At 42.5% G+C, this 14,819-nt stretch overlaps 1 protein-coding gene across 1 annotated transcript; it reads right to left on the bottom strand.

Moving 5' to 3' along the window:
- Positions 1-589: 589 nt before the first annotated feature.
- CHAMP1 (chromosome alignment maintaining phosphoprotein 1) lies at positions 590-9,583 on the bottom strand. The gene is made up of 3 exons (XM_082675406.1): positions 9,448-9,583; positions 6,638-6,757; positions 590-4,126 (listed from the first exon to the last, which is right to left on the bottom strand). Exon 3 carries the CDS (start codon positions 4,086-4,088, stop codon positions 1,608-1,610), a length of 2,481 nt encoding a protein of 826 aa, XP_082531532.1. The 5' UTR covers positions 4,089-4,126; positions 6,638-6,757; positions 9,448-9,583; the 3' UTR covers positions 590-1,607.
- Between the last annotated feature and the right edge of the window lie 5,236 nt (positions 9,584-14,819).

Here is a 14,819-nt window from a genome sequence, read left to right as displayed (position 1 = left end):
CCAGTATCTCAACCCCGGCCATGTATCAGAGTCCTTATGGCACTAAATGCTTCCCATTGTTTAAATGAAGCACTCAGGACTGACCACCACTGAGATTAAATGACCTTTAATGGGCTAATGTGGATTAATGAGAATTTTCATAGAGAGCCTAATGTAGCCAGGCCTCTGTATCCTTGGTTTCCACATTGGTGGATTCAACCAATCACAGATCATAAATATTAGAAAAAAATTTCCAGAAAGTTCCAAAAGGCAAAACTTGAACTTGCCACTTGCTGGCGACTGTTTATATAGCATTTACATTGTATCAGGCGCTATGAGTAATCTGGAGATGATTTAAAGCATATGGGAGGACATGTGTAGGTTATATGCAATCTGCAGGGGGTCCTGGAACTGATTCCCTGTGGACACCAAGGGATGACTGTACAGTGTTTCCCTTAACCTACCTGACCACAGAACTCTGAGAAAACCGAGCTCAGAAAATGCTGCTCCAAGTATGAAAATTAGTATGCTAAAAACAAGTGGAAATAGGAAAGAATAACGGAATTTGGTATCATACAATAAAAGTTACACAAAAGAAAACACACATGAATATGTTGCTAACATGAAAGCCTTTGTTTTTAATTTGATTGATACACATTTGACAAAATATTTTAGAATAAAATAATCCATTAACAGGCACAAGGTATTTACAGTAGCAACTGTGAAAAACATAAAACTGATGTACTCTTAAACAGTAATGTCTATTTATAAAATTTTTTGTTGTGAATCCGGAAGACTTTCATTTCTGCTCCTTACCCTGGTCTGAAGCCCCGACAGATGGTGCGGAAGGCCCAGGAGTAGGAGGTGCAACCCTGACACATTTGGCAAATAAGGATCATCTATTGGTTTGAGCTCACGGGGAAGTGAAGGGCCAGATCTTGGGGTAAGGTCCAGAATGGAAGACTCCAAAGGAAACAACTAAAGACAAGGCCTAAAATCACACTCATGTTTCTCAGTTTCCTACAGGAGAAGGCTGCAAACTATTTTTTAAACGGACTCAATTTCCCCTCTTTTAGCAGAAAATCAGCAACCCTGAGACTCCAATCTTCCATAATATAAAAGTTAATAAACACCTAGAAGGGGTTCAAGATTTATAAATAACTTTATATGACCAAATAGAAACTTTAAAATAATCTTTATGATGTGAAAATACTTGAGAACAAAATATCTCAAAATTTTCATGCCTAATTCTTAAACATTCTAACGAATAATTTCCAATGTCTGAAATTAGTTGCACAAAAAGATACACTTTAACTAGATGTTTTAAGTTGAGTACAACTTGCTCTTGATTGTTAAATGGAATGCCTACCTCTTCATATTATTCAAATATACTGAAATTAATTTTACCCATCTGGAATATACAATATGAATTTACTGACTTACACGACAACCACATAAACAAAGATCAAGAAAAAAATAACCAAACGCTTATGCTTTGTAACACTACTGAGACACAGTACACCATACATGTCAACATCTACTGATCCAACTAGGCTATTTAACTATACTTTCAACAATGGGTTCAATAAACAACTCTGTAGAGCATATATCCACACTGTATTTAAAAATCAAATTTGCTGCTCCTCCAGTGGAGGTTCCAGAGCTTCCATTAGCTTTTTATTTGCCTCTTCATTATGCCGGCTTTGACAATGAGTTAAATGTTTCTTAAAGCCTCTTGGAAAATTTGACTCAAAATTACAACGTGGACATTTAAGTAAACTTTGCCCATGAGCTGCTACATGATTTTTAAGGAGAGATTCCAAAAGGAAAGCCTTTCCACAAATTGTACATTTGTAGGGACTGTGGACATTATGCTTGTTAACCAAATGATGCAAAACAGCACCTTTTTTCATAGCACGACAGCAACAGATTTTGCAGTAATACTTTCCTTTTCCACGCTTCATGTATTTTGCAATCTCCTCTTCAGAGATAAAAGCCTCTTTTTCTTCAGTAAACTGCAGTACATTCTTGGACTGCTCTGGACTAGTCATGTCTATTTTGTTCTCTTTACTAAAATCAATCGATTCCACGTCAACCTGCTCTTGATCACTGCTCGATTCTTGGCCCTTACTATCTATCGCATCCAGATCTGCTTTTATATACTCACTGCTACTAAGCTCAGCATCCGAGTTCTCTTGGTTGTCTTTCTTGAGCTTCTTTGAGGAAGGAAATAAAGTGTCTTCTAAGAGTTTCTTAGGTGTAGCTAGTAGTTCTTCCTGAACCAAAACATCACACTTTTGATCGTCTATGGCATCTGCCTGTAGTTCATCACCAAGCTCAACTGCCTTCTGAGATTCTGAGAAGACAGCAGCTTTGGGAAGTTCGGGGAAAAGGGCATGTTTCCGGGGCTCTGGAAAAAGAGCACGTTTTCGTGGTTCAGGAGAAGCACGAGAGGCTGTTTTGGTAGGCTCAGAAAACAGGGCAGGTTTTCTAGGCTCAGTATCAATAGAGAGAACAGGCTTCCAGATATCAGAGGAAGCTTTAGGGGACTCAGATGGCCCAGAAGGACCTGGTTTCCGGGTCTCAGGGAAGACAGGTTTCTGAGGTTCAATAAAAAAGGAAGACTTCCAGAGATCAGGGGAACCACCACGGGAACTCTTCTGGGACTCAGAAAAATCAAGTGAAGCAGGAGAAGTTTTCCGCTGATCAGGGGAAAGCTTCCAAAGCTCTGGAGACCCTGAGGGTTTTCTGAGCTCTGGAGACCCCGCTGGACTACGGATCTCTGGGGACAGTGGGGGGCCTGGTTTGCGAAGCTCAGGAGACGAGGGAGGTCCTGATTTACGGAGCTCAGGAGACACTGGAGGAACTGTCTTCCAGTGTTCAGGTGACAAGGTGGGCGCTGTCTTTCGGAGTTCTGGTGGGCCAGACTTCCATGACTCAGGAGATGCGGGGGGAGATTTCCAGGGACCAGGTGAGACTGATGAAGACTTCCAGGACGCAGGGGACATGGATGGAGTTGGTTTCCAAGGTCCAGGTGATATAGAAGGAATTGGTTTCCAAGGTCCAGGAGACACAGATGGAGCAGGTTTAGCTGGCTTCCAAGGTCCTGATGATGCTGACGGACTGGACTTCCAAGACCTGGGAGACCCAGGTGGCCCTGGCTTCCAAGAACCTGGTGACACAGCTGGGGCTGGTCTCCGAGGCTCTGGGGACACAGCAGGGAATGGCTTCCAAGGTTCAGGAGACTCCGATGGGGACAGCTTCCTTGGCTCAGGGGAGACAGTCCGGACCGGCTTCCGAGACTCTGGAGACGCTGTTGGGGAAGGTCCCCAAGGTTCAGGGGAGGCAGCCAGAACTGGTGAGTCTGGAGATGAGGCTGAAGGTGGCCCCAATGTTTCTGGGAAATGAGAGTGTTTCTGGGGTTTGGGATTAGTAAGAGTTGCCTTCACTGGCTCAGGAGATACGGGAGCAAGTTTCTGTGGTTCTGGAGAAGGAACAGGGACTGGTTTCTGAGATTCAGAAACAAGAGGGACTGGTTTTGGAAGTTCAGGAGAAGAAACAGGGGCAGGTTTCGGAGGCTCGGGAGAAGGAAGAGAAGGTGTCTGTGGCTCAGGAGAAACAACAGGGCCAGGTTTCTGAGAGTCCAGGGAAGTAAGAGGAGTAGGTTTTGGTGATTCTGGAGACATAACTGGGCCAAATTTCTGTGTTTCTATGGAAAGGGCAGGTATAGGTTTCAGGAGTTCTGCTGAATTAGAGGCCATTTTCTGGTGTTCAGGAACAGAAGGGCTTTTCACAGGATCTGCTTCTTTGTTTAACTGATTTTTTGGTTTCTCATTCCATTTCTCTGGGGCTGAATGTTTGGATGTGATGTGATAGTATACATTAGAGTACATCTTGCTGGTGAAAAAGCATTTATGGCAGTGAAATAGCTTTGCACTTTTCTGGTAAAATATCATTTTACCTAACCCACCAGCATCCATTTCATCACAAAATTCTGGATGGATGGTACCCATGTGGATTTGTACATTTTCATAATCCGTGCCTCTGAAATTGCAGTGGTCACACTCCAAACGTGCCGATGGCTTACGAAGTTCCTGGAATACTTCCATTTTTCTAACATACACGATTATATTCTTTAAAAACAGTGCTGCAATAAAGCAGAAATAAATGATTTTCAGAGAACGTTTTTGAATAAAATGCTGTTTCTAGTCCATTCTTACTTGCATAAGTCTAGAATGGCACGTGCATCTATTAGATAATATCTCTATAAAGATTTTGAAGAGATGGGAAAAATAATAATTAATTTTAAACTGAGTCCCAGGAACTCTGCTATTTTTACATACATCATCTCATTTAACACTCCTAACAACATGACTCAAATATTACTTTCATTTACAGATGAAGAAATTAATGTTCAAAGAAACGACTTACCCAGGTTACAGGACTATCAGGGACCCAAGCTTCACTCCAGAATTATCTATTGCATGTGCCTTACACTTTGACTCTAAAACCACGAATCAACAAGCTGTCAGTACGCAAAGCTGAGTAAATATCAAAGCTAAAGCTAGGCTATTAAGGCAGAGCAAGAAACTTTAGGTCCATTTCAGAAAGCACTTGTTAAACTAATCTAACATGAAAAGACAGCTTTAAAAAAAAGTCAACATATCTTGTAATGTTTTATCCATCCTAATATACTTTATCCATTCATTTAATAAATCAATTATTTTGTGCCCCATGCTTTTCTAGGCGCTTGGGTTTAAAGGCGTGTCTTGCAATATGGTGCTTATATCAATTGGGGAGGTAAGAATGTGGAGGGCAGCACAGGAAGGCACTCAAGCAGAGATCCTGAATGATGCGATGGAGTGTGCCACAAACGGCAATTCAGATGGAGGACACACTTGAGGCAACTTGCTTGCCAGAAAACAAGACTTTTAAACTTTTAAGCTAGCCTTGTTAAGGTGGTAAAAGTAACAGAAGCTCACAGTTAAAAACATACTCATTCACGCAGTACAAGGTACTCACATAGTATCACTCCCCAGGGGTAGCCACTGTACTTATGTGTCACCGAAGAGAATGTCTATGTTTACACATTCTACACAAATGAGATATTAAGCATATTTTTCTGCAACGAGCGCTCATTTAAGGAAGAGAAGGTGTCTGTGGCTCAGGAGAAACAACAGGGCCAGACTCCAGGGAAGTGAGAGGTACATGTTTTGGTGATTCTGGAAACAACTGGGCCAGGTTTCTGTGTTTCTATAGTAAGGGCAGATACAGGTTTCAGGAGTTCTGTTGAATTAGAAGGCATTTTCTAGGATATTTTTACATACAGAGTAAGCACTGAATTTCCTTTGAATGTGAGAGTATTTCTGAAAGGGAAATTCCTAGAAATGGATTACCTGGTTCAAAGGCTATTTGCAATTGAAACTGACATTTTACCAAACTCTCAAAAAGTTGTTGTACTATTACACACCAACCAAGAATGTTGATGTGAAGACTAATTCCCCAGCTCCCTCAGCATCAAAGTATCATTAAACTTCGAATCCTTTCTACTTCTTAGGTGAAAACTGATATCTCACTAGTGTTTTAATGTAGTTTAATGACAAAGACTGAATATTTCCCCTTGTTTATTAGCCATGTGTATTTCTTTTTTTTTTTTTTTTTGCGGTATGCGGGCCTCTCACTGCTGTGGCCTCTCCCGTTGCAGAGCACAGGCTCTGGATGCGCAGGCTCAGCGGCCATGGCTCACGGGCCCAGCCGCTCCGCGGCATGTGGGATCTTCCCAGACCAGGGCACGAACCCACGTCCCCTGTGTCGGCAGGCGTACTCTCAACCACTGTGCCACCAGGGAAGCCCAGCCATGTGTATTTCTTTTTCTAGGATGTGCTTTGCCCATTTTTCCTAATTATTTGTAAATAGTCTTTGTATGTGAAAGAAGTCAGTCCTTTTATGGAAACTATCTTCTCACTTTATTATTTGTCTCGACTTTATGATTTTTTTTTTTGCTACATACAATTGGTTTACATAAAAATTAAAAACTTAAAAGTGCTTCCCTTATGACTGTGTTTTAAGTTATGCCTTCCATTCCATTATTTTTTTTTAATCACTCAATATTTTCCCTATGACAATTTCATTCTTTTCTTACATTTGTATCTTTAATCCTCTGTGATCCAGCCTATATTTGACCCCAAATGGATAGTTCAGTCATCTCAACATTGATTACACATGTAACCAATGACATGTAATGTTCTATTTAGCAATTACTAAGTTTTGTGTATGATGCTATTCTGGGCTCTATTCTATTCCCCACCAGCTCCATCTGGTATGCTCTTCTTAGCATGGGTATCCAACAACTGCTAAAACAGATTCTGTAACTAACGTATTTAGCACACGTTCATGCATCATTATATATATGGGTGTGTATGCTTTTATAGTTTTCCCTCAAGAACTCCAAGCACTTTTCAAAAACATACTCATCATAAAATATTCTCTTAAACGTTAGAAAGAAATGTTAAAAGCACACAAAAATACATGCAAAGCAATGCTGGTACAATACCGTTATTAAATATTGTATATTTAATTTACAATATAAATCCAGGACAAGTACTTTTAGAATGGGGAAGAAATACAGACCAACATGCTTTTCCCCTAGTAGACTTACCAGCTGTCTTACTAGAAGTCTTAAAAGTGGTCTTCAAAGGGCAGGCAAGTCTACATGGCTTTTCGACTAAACCACAGAAGACAGTGTGTAGTACATGAAGGACAAGATGAGCAGTTGGACCTGAGAAACAAAAGGGAAGGGGAATCCAGATTACTTCTCTGTGAAAATTTGTGCCCTCTGTAACAGAATTCTGCCCATTTCCCTCACTACCCTGCCCCTTCCAATAGCAAGAGGGGTCCAATCCAAGGCCTGGACACTAACTTTAATGAAACGACACCAAAGACTACAGTAGATACTATCCACGACGCCATCCTTGTTGAATTTTATTTTAATGATCCTCTATGGAATTAATGCCTGACCCTCGCCCAACCAAACCCTTCTCAAACCCATCATCTAACTTCAGCTAACATGACAAGCACTCAGAAGACTCCTGCCGTGACTACAGGCTATTCTGTCAATTAAAACTTCTTATAGTTGAGGAAACTCAAACCCAGACGTTAATAACTTGCTCAAGGTCAGGCAGTCCGCGTCTGATGAAGGACCATAGCAGACCATGTTCTGCTATCTATCCAGGTTCTTCCTCAAATATCTTGACCAACCTAATACAGTGGAATTTAGTAAGATCCTGAAAAGCCAATAAATGGGCCCAAATCAGACAGATGAAATTTATCAAACATTTAGAATCCAAATATCAATTACAAAACATAGGACTATAGTGAACTGCACTAGGCAGAGTATCCCAGTGGATCACTGTCTCCAGCTCTGGGCAGGAAGGACACTTTAAGATCTTGAGTCCAAGCAGTGGGAATATGCAAAAGAAAGCAAACAGAATGGTAGGAAGTCTTTAAAAACATGTCATTGGTGAGCACAGACACTTAACTTCAAAAGAGGAAGAACTACGGATAATATACAAGCTGTCCAAAAACAAGCGGAAGCCAGCAGGAAAAGAGATTTCAGCTCAACACAAAGTTTTACCAAGCACTCAATCATGGAGTAGAGTGAGCTGCGCTGTCAGGCAGGAGCCCTCCATAACTGGGAGCCAATGATTAGTACAGGACCAGAAGGGTCCTCAGAGGACTTAAGTCCAACCGCATCATTTTATAATTGAGAAAAGTGATGCTGAGGGAGAGAAGTGACTTGTTAAAGATCACAACAGTTAGGTCAAAGAAAGCAACAGAAGACCCTGATTTCCTCACTCTGGATCTCTGCTGTAACAATAATGATGTCTTCCCCATGGGGATGTTGCAGAATTGAGTTCAGAATTCAGCTGCTGGGTAGAGGCTAGAAACTGAGATTACTTCCAGCTTCCAGATTATAGCATTTTTTCCCCCTAAGTTTCAGAGTCCCTTAGCCTAATTATGAAAGTAACTCTACATTGTGCAGGTTAATAAAAATCTCTCAACCTACATTTCACCTCTACAGACCACATATTGTGTCTAAAAAACATAAGTTTTAATCACGAGTGTTTTGCCAGTCCACCATCCTGTATTTTTCGGAGAAGTTCTACCATATGGTATCACACCTATTTCCATTTCCCATCCAGTTTCTTTCTTAACATCTAGCACCATTGGTCTTTTAAAACATTTTGATGCACAGCTCTCCCATGTAAACTCAATATGCAGAGCATGTCTATAGCTAATTTGCTCTATTAATATATATACAGTAGCACGGCTCTTCATCCTTGCTGATTTTTAAAAAATTATTAAACTTTAGAGACGTTTTAGGTTTAAAGAAAAACTGAACAGAAAGTTCTCTGCTCTCATATACCTCCTTTCCTCCCCTGCACATCCTTTGTCCTATTATTAACACCCTGTATTAGTGCGGTAGATTTGTTACAACCGATAAACAAATAACATGTTACTGTTAACTAAAGCAGAAACTCTATACCCGTTCAACAATACCCTCTTTGAGTCAAATCATACAACACTTGCTCTTTTGTGTCTGGCTTATTTCACTTAGCACGTCTAAACTGAATCATGTATCATAATTTTATTCTTTTTTAAGGATAAGCAGCATTCCAACTTTTTCCCGTTCACCTGCTGATGGTCATTTAGAGTCACCGCCTTTTGGCTGCTTCGAAGAAGGCTGCTCTGAACACTGGTGTCCAAGTACCTGGGTCCCTGCTTTCAATTCTTTGGAGTTCACACCTAGGAGGGGAAGTGCTGGACCACGGGCAACTCCATGTTGACACTTTTGAGGAACCACTGAACCATTTTTCCACAGCTGATGGCCGCTCCATTTTAATTCCCAGCCACCAGTGCAGGAGTGTTCCAATTTCTCCACTTCCGAACCAACACTCTGGGTGTGAAGCGGCATCTCGTTCTGGATTCCCTTTCCGTAACTCTGCCGGCTAAGAGCATCCTTTGATGTGCTGCCTGGCGATCTGCACATCTTCCCGGGAGAGACCCCCACGCAAGCCCTCTGCCCACTTTTACACAGCTTTTTGTTGCTGGGTTATCAGATGCACACCACATTTCTCCCACTCCGTGGGTTACCCCGCCGACTTCTGAACAGCACTGATGACAAAGCCCACGCAGCCGAGGGCGGCAGAGAAAACTGCCTCCAGGACCAGACCCTCGCGGGGCCGGGTCCCGCCTTCCCAGCGCGGTTTTAAACAAAACATTTCGTGCCTCCACGGGATGACGCAGGGCCTCCCACCCCTAGTGCCGGCAGCCCTACCCCGCCCGCGGCTCTGGGGGGAGGGGTCCTTCCGCCGGCGCCAGCGGCCGGGCCCCTCCTCGGCGGCCGCCCCAGGCTTCCTCGGGACTGCGGCCCAGACGACGCCCCTCCCTGCCCGCCCCGCTTCTCACCGGTGGGCCGCGGGCGGCGTCCAGGCGGGGAAGGACTGCGGGAGGCCGGGCTCGCGGTCCGAGGCGGCTCCGCGAGGCCCTGCGGCGCGGCGGCCTCCCGAATGGCGACGAGGCGCAGGCGCGAGCTCCGGGCGCGCGAACGTGTGCGCGGCCACAGAATGGGCCGGATGGGGCTGACGGGAAGCGAGTTTGGCGCCGCGCGCCCTCCCGCGAAGACCAATCAGATCGCTGGTCGCGGAGCGCCGCTTTGTGGAGAGAGCGCGCTGGTCTGTTGAGCGGCCCGCCCCGCCCCCGGAAGTGACGCGTGCTCCCACTCCGCCCCCCGGACGCGCGCGCCCCGGCTCCGCCCCAGAAGTTACAGCGAGCAGGCGGGCTTCAGGGACTGTCTCTGCTGCCGTGGACGGTGAGGGCTGGCAGGGTGGCCGTACCTGTCCTTCCCGCCGGGTCGCGGGTCCGAGCCGCGGCCTGGGACCACTCGGCCGCTCTGAGTTTGGGATTTGTTTCTGTCTTTGGCCGGGTTCTTTAAAGTTAACAGCTCCGTAGCGCTTAAGTGCCCCGCCGAGACAGTGCTGCGTAGGGAGGAAAACGGCTGGCCGCCAGGTTCCCTGTGAGAGCCAACGGCATCCACTACCTCACTTGCAGGCACCTCTGGTCTATGCCTATGTTTTTTGTTTTATGCTCACTTTCACGCCAAATTTAAAACCTTGCATTCTTTTAATTTCTGGAAATAGTCTAACTTTAAATAGTAACTGGGGTGCTTTCTAGGAAATTTTCAGCAAAATGATCCATACTTTTGACCGGTTTTAATTTAGTTATTTATTTTTGGCTGTGTTGGGTCTTTGTTGCTGCGCGCGGGCTTTCTCTAGTTGCGGCGAGCGGGCTTCTCATTGCGTTGGCTTCTCTTGTTGCGGAGCATGGGCTCTAAGGTGCAGGCTCAGTCGTTGTGGCCCACGGGCTTAGTTGCTCCGCGGCATGTGGGATCTTCCAAGACCAGGGCTCGAACCCGTGTCCCCTGCACTGGCAGGCGGATTCTTAACCACAGCACCACCAGGGAAGCCCTAGATTTAATAGCTTTAAAAGAAGACCTTCCACATAATTAAAGGCTTTACAGTTTTCAGTTATCTTTTACCTGAGCTGCGTGGACTCCTGGAGGGAGGCATCGCCTGGGCTGAAGAGAACCTGCCCAGGTTCACTGTAAACTCACTTCTGGGAGGGGAGAGGGAGGGGGAATGGGTGACGGGACCACAAATAAATGAACACCATTCGTCTTTACCTAGGCAAACGCTTCCCATCCCCCAAGGCCCAACCCTGAAACGAACTCTTGTCTCCTAACTTATGAAAAAGTTCTGTGTCAAAAAATAAAAGTTGAAACGCCACTAGAAATACAGGCAAAGGACACAGATTATTTAGAAAAGAAGAACATAAATGTCCAATAAACAAAAAAATCTAAAGCTTTAATAATAAAAATGCAAATAAAAACACGTTTAAAGCTGTAAATTTTAAAGGTAGAAATGAGATCTTTTCTTTGAAGATCAAGTTTTATATTTTAAGAACTTTTGAGATCGTTATCTTGAATATGAAGCTATGTTGTGAAATTCAGCTTGGGAATAGAGGGAGTGCTGATTTTCTTATTTTAAAAGTCTTTAATAATTTTATTGTAAGTGTTGCTGTTACGTCAGCGTTACCAAAATAACTTGCAACCTGTATTGTTGTCGCAGTCTTTTATTGTCACTTGTGAGGCCGCCTCCTGAAAGGTAGTTTAATTTGTCATCCATATCACACAATTTCCAGTTAAAGAGCTGGTTAGAGCCCAGAGACTGTTAGCAAGATATCAGTTTATTATTTCTGCCATTGGTGAAGATCAGTTGCAGTGACGTGTCAGTGAAATATCAATGTGTGGATGTGTACCTGTTCCTTTAGTCCATCTGCAGAAAGGAGTCCCTTCCATCTAGAGGCAGCTGTGGCATGTGAGGACACTGCTGGAGTGCCGGAGTTCTGGATTCCTTTCCTTTAAGAAGCCTCTGGGGCCTTTTTACCTTCTGTTACGAAATTCACCTTTAGAAACAAGGCTCGTTGTGGCTGCAGGCTGTAGCTTGACCAAGTTCTTTACTTTGTTTTCTTCTGTGTTAGAATGAGTTGATTATTCCAGCTGAACTCTGCACAAGCCTCTAGCACAGGGCAACTTCTGGAAGCCAGTATCTAGATTGTGCTGGGGCAGTAACTCTGCGTCTTTCTCATTGATGTTTTCTTTATGAATAGACAACAACAAAAAATAACAAAACACCAAAAAACCTGCCATTATTTTGAATTGAAATGTAAACAAAGCTATTGTAGCTCTAGAATATATAAATACTTCAAGATGAATGACACAAACGGAGCTCCCAATTATTGAAATTTTGGTATTTTAAAGCTTCTCAGAATAGTGCCCTAAACTTGAAAGTATGCAAAGAAAGCAGAAATAACTCTTACACAACCCACTAAAATGAGGACTTACAGGCTTTCAAACACAATCTAGTTTAAGGCTCCTACTTAACACACACTTTTTAATAACTAATCTGGGTGTTTTCTCAACTTACACTAGATTCCAGGTGCCAAACTTGAAGAAGGGAATGAATTGGTGGAGGCAGGTGAACTAAAATTGCAGCGAGAAGTGACAACCTTAACAGTTCTGGGGATGAGGACCCAACACACAACCAAAATGGCATTGGGCTTTGTCATTTGTCATATGTGCATAAAGGATAATGACATTGAGCCTCTGCACATACTCAAAACCTACACAGAATCACGATTGCAAACCCAAACCCTGTGCACATTGTCAAATGAAGTGGTCAAAATCAGACTGACTTTTCTGTCAGAAAAAAAGACAGTTTTTCAATTCAAACTAGTGCATTAATATACATGTGATGAATTATAAAAATGACTGAGACATAAATTAAGGAATGCTTCCTGTAAGAGAAATAATAAAAGCAGCCCAGATTATAATATAGATCGAATACAATTAACTTATACACTTTAAGAGTAATAAAAACAAGACAGATAACTCTCCCTACTTAATTTATAATAATGCAAAATAATGTTAACTAAAATGATGTTAGTATTTTAATGAGGAGTACAACTTTGGTGAATGTCAGTATACTTTCAAAGGTTAAAAACATGACTCTCACACAAATATAAAGTGAACACATATCAGAGATTTATTAACTCAAGGGAATAAGAAGAATAAAGCTCATTCAAAGAGAATTCATAAGACTGAGAATGTATAGCCATAGAAGAAAGAATGCTAGTTAGATACAAAAGTGGTTAAATACAGGGCAGTAAACCTATAACCTTTGAGTTTGTCTTTCCTGTCGGACAGAAATCATTCACATCTCTACTATACAAAAATCTACATGTTAGCATACAACTTCATGTGTGTGGGTCCAAATCAAAAAGAGATAACAGATCAAACACTCAATAATCCTTACCCAGTCAGACCTGACAGAGAAAGCTGTGAAATCACTCTTTTGCCTTAGTTCCAAGTTTTGGACAATTTTTTAAACAGCACAAATTAAATAAGAATCAATATAAACATGAGAATCAAGTGCATTCCTAGTTTTGATATGGTTACTGGGCTTTTCCCAATATAAAGATTGGAAATAAGGATGTATGATGCCTGTTTTTGGAAGGCTTTCATGTGTCCTGTGTGCCCGTTTGTAACAAGACTTTAACCAGTGCTGTTAACACTCTTCATGAAAATAACCCTCAGATATTACCTCAGGGTTGAAGGTGAGAAAAATGTTCAAGGAAACACAAATACTTATTGCTGGAGTCATGAGCAGAGCCCAAGATCTTCGTTTCCTAATTCCACCTAGTGACCTGTACTCATAGAATTCACAGGTTAAATTTACATGCTTTTTTCCTCGGTATAGTTATTTGACTGCTCCCATTAGAAGCTTAACACAACAAAATATGATTAGCATTCTCCAAGTTAGTTTTGAGGACAAAGGAACCTCTTGCCTATTTACCACTTTCCTAGACTCAGCAGACAAAATGGAGGAAGCCTATTTACACGTGAAAAATCTACTCTCTGCTGATGTGCTCTTGGTTGATGGGTGTGCCTGGAACTCTGAGGTCGCTTGCTCCCAGTGTGAGTGAGCTTGGCCTTGGAAGGCTGGGGCCTGCGTGGCTAATGCCACAGGTGGAAGCCAGCAGTGGCTCGAAGCAAATGGAAGGACATTGACTCGCATCCCCGAGGTGGTGGCCAAGTCTGAGTTGCACCCCATAGGTTGGTCTGAGACAACTTGGGCCTCCAGGGACTGATGCTGTAGTAGGATGTGAATTCTGGCGATGGGGATCCTTCAGGAGGGGGCTGTTAAAGTCGGGCTCAGGCTGCACTTGGGCGCAGAGCAGGGTCCAACCCCCTCTTGGTTCAGTCTGGGAGAGATTTAGTGTGGGACATTACATGTGAATAAAAGTTCTAACACAGGCTTAATAAAAGGTTTAACATAACAGTTATACACGTTTATGTCCTTAATGACAGGTCGTCAAAATATATGAAGTGAAAACTGACTGAATGAAGGGAGAAATTGTTTTACAGTAATAGTTGGAAATTTCAGTACCCCAGTCACAATGATCGGTCAAACAACCAGACAGAAGAAGAGCAAGGGAATCGAGGACTTAATAAACCAACTAGCGCCAGCAGACAGACACAGAACCCTCCAGCCCAAAACAACAGAACGCACACCCTTCTCAAGTGCACAGGGGACATTCTCCAGGACAGACCGTATGTGGGCCCACAAATTAAGTGTCAATAGATTTAAAAAGTGTCTTCTCTGACCACAAAGGGCTGAAGTTTATAGTTATAAATGTTTGTGGTAAAAAAAAACAAGAAAGATCTCAAATCAACAGGCTAACTTTACAATTTATGGAACTGGAAAAGGAAAACAAGCTAAACACAAAGCCAGCAGAAGGAAGGAAATAATAAAGATTAAAGCAGAGATAAATGAAATAGAGACTAGAAAAGCAATAGGAAAAAAACAATGAAACCAAAAGTTGGTTTTTCAAAAAGATCAAAATTGACAAAGCTATAGCTGGATGGGAGTAAGAAAAAAAGAGAACACCAAGTTACTAAAATCAGAAATGAAAGTGGAGACATTACTACTGGTTCTACAGAAATAAGGATTGTAAGAGAACACTATGAACAATTGTACACCAATAGATTGGATAACCTAGAAGAAATGAACAAGTTCCTAGAAACACAAAACCTGCCAAGACTAAATCACAAAGAAATAGAAAATCTGAATAGACCCATAAGTAGTAAGGAGATTGAACTAGTAATAAAAAAATCTCCACACACACAAAAAGCCATGGCTTCACTGATGAATTCTACCAAA

This window comes from Grampus griseus, assembly GCF_964374135.1.
Source record: "Grampus griseus genome assembly, chromosome: 18".
NCBI lineage: Eukaryota > Metazoa > Chordata > Mammalia > Artiodactyla > Delphinidae > Grampus > Grampus griseus.
This window is presented reverse-complemented; position numbering and strand designations above follow the sequence as displayed.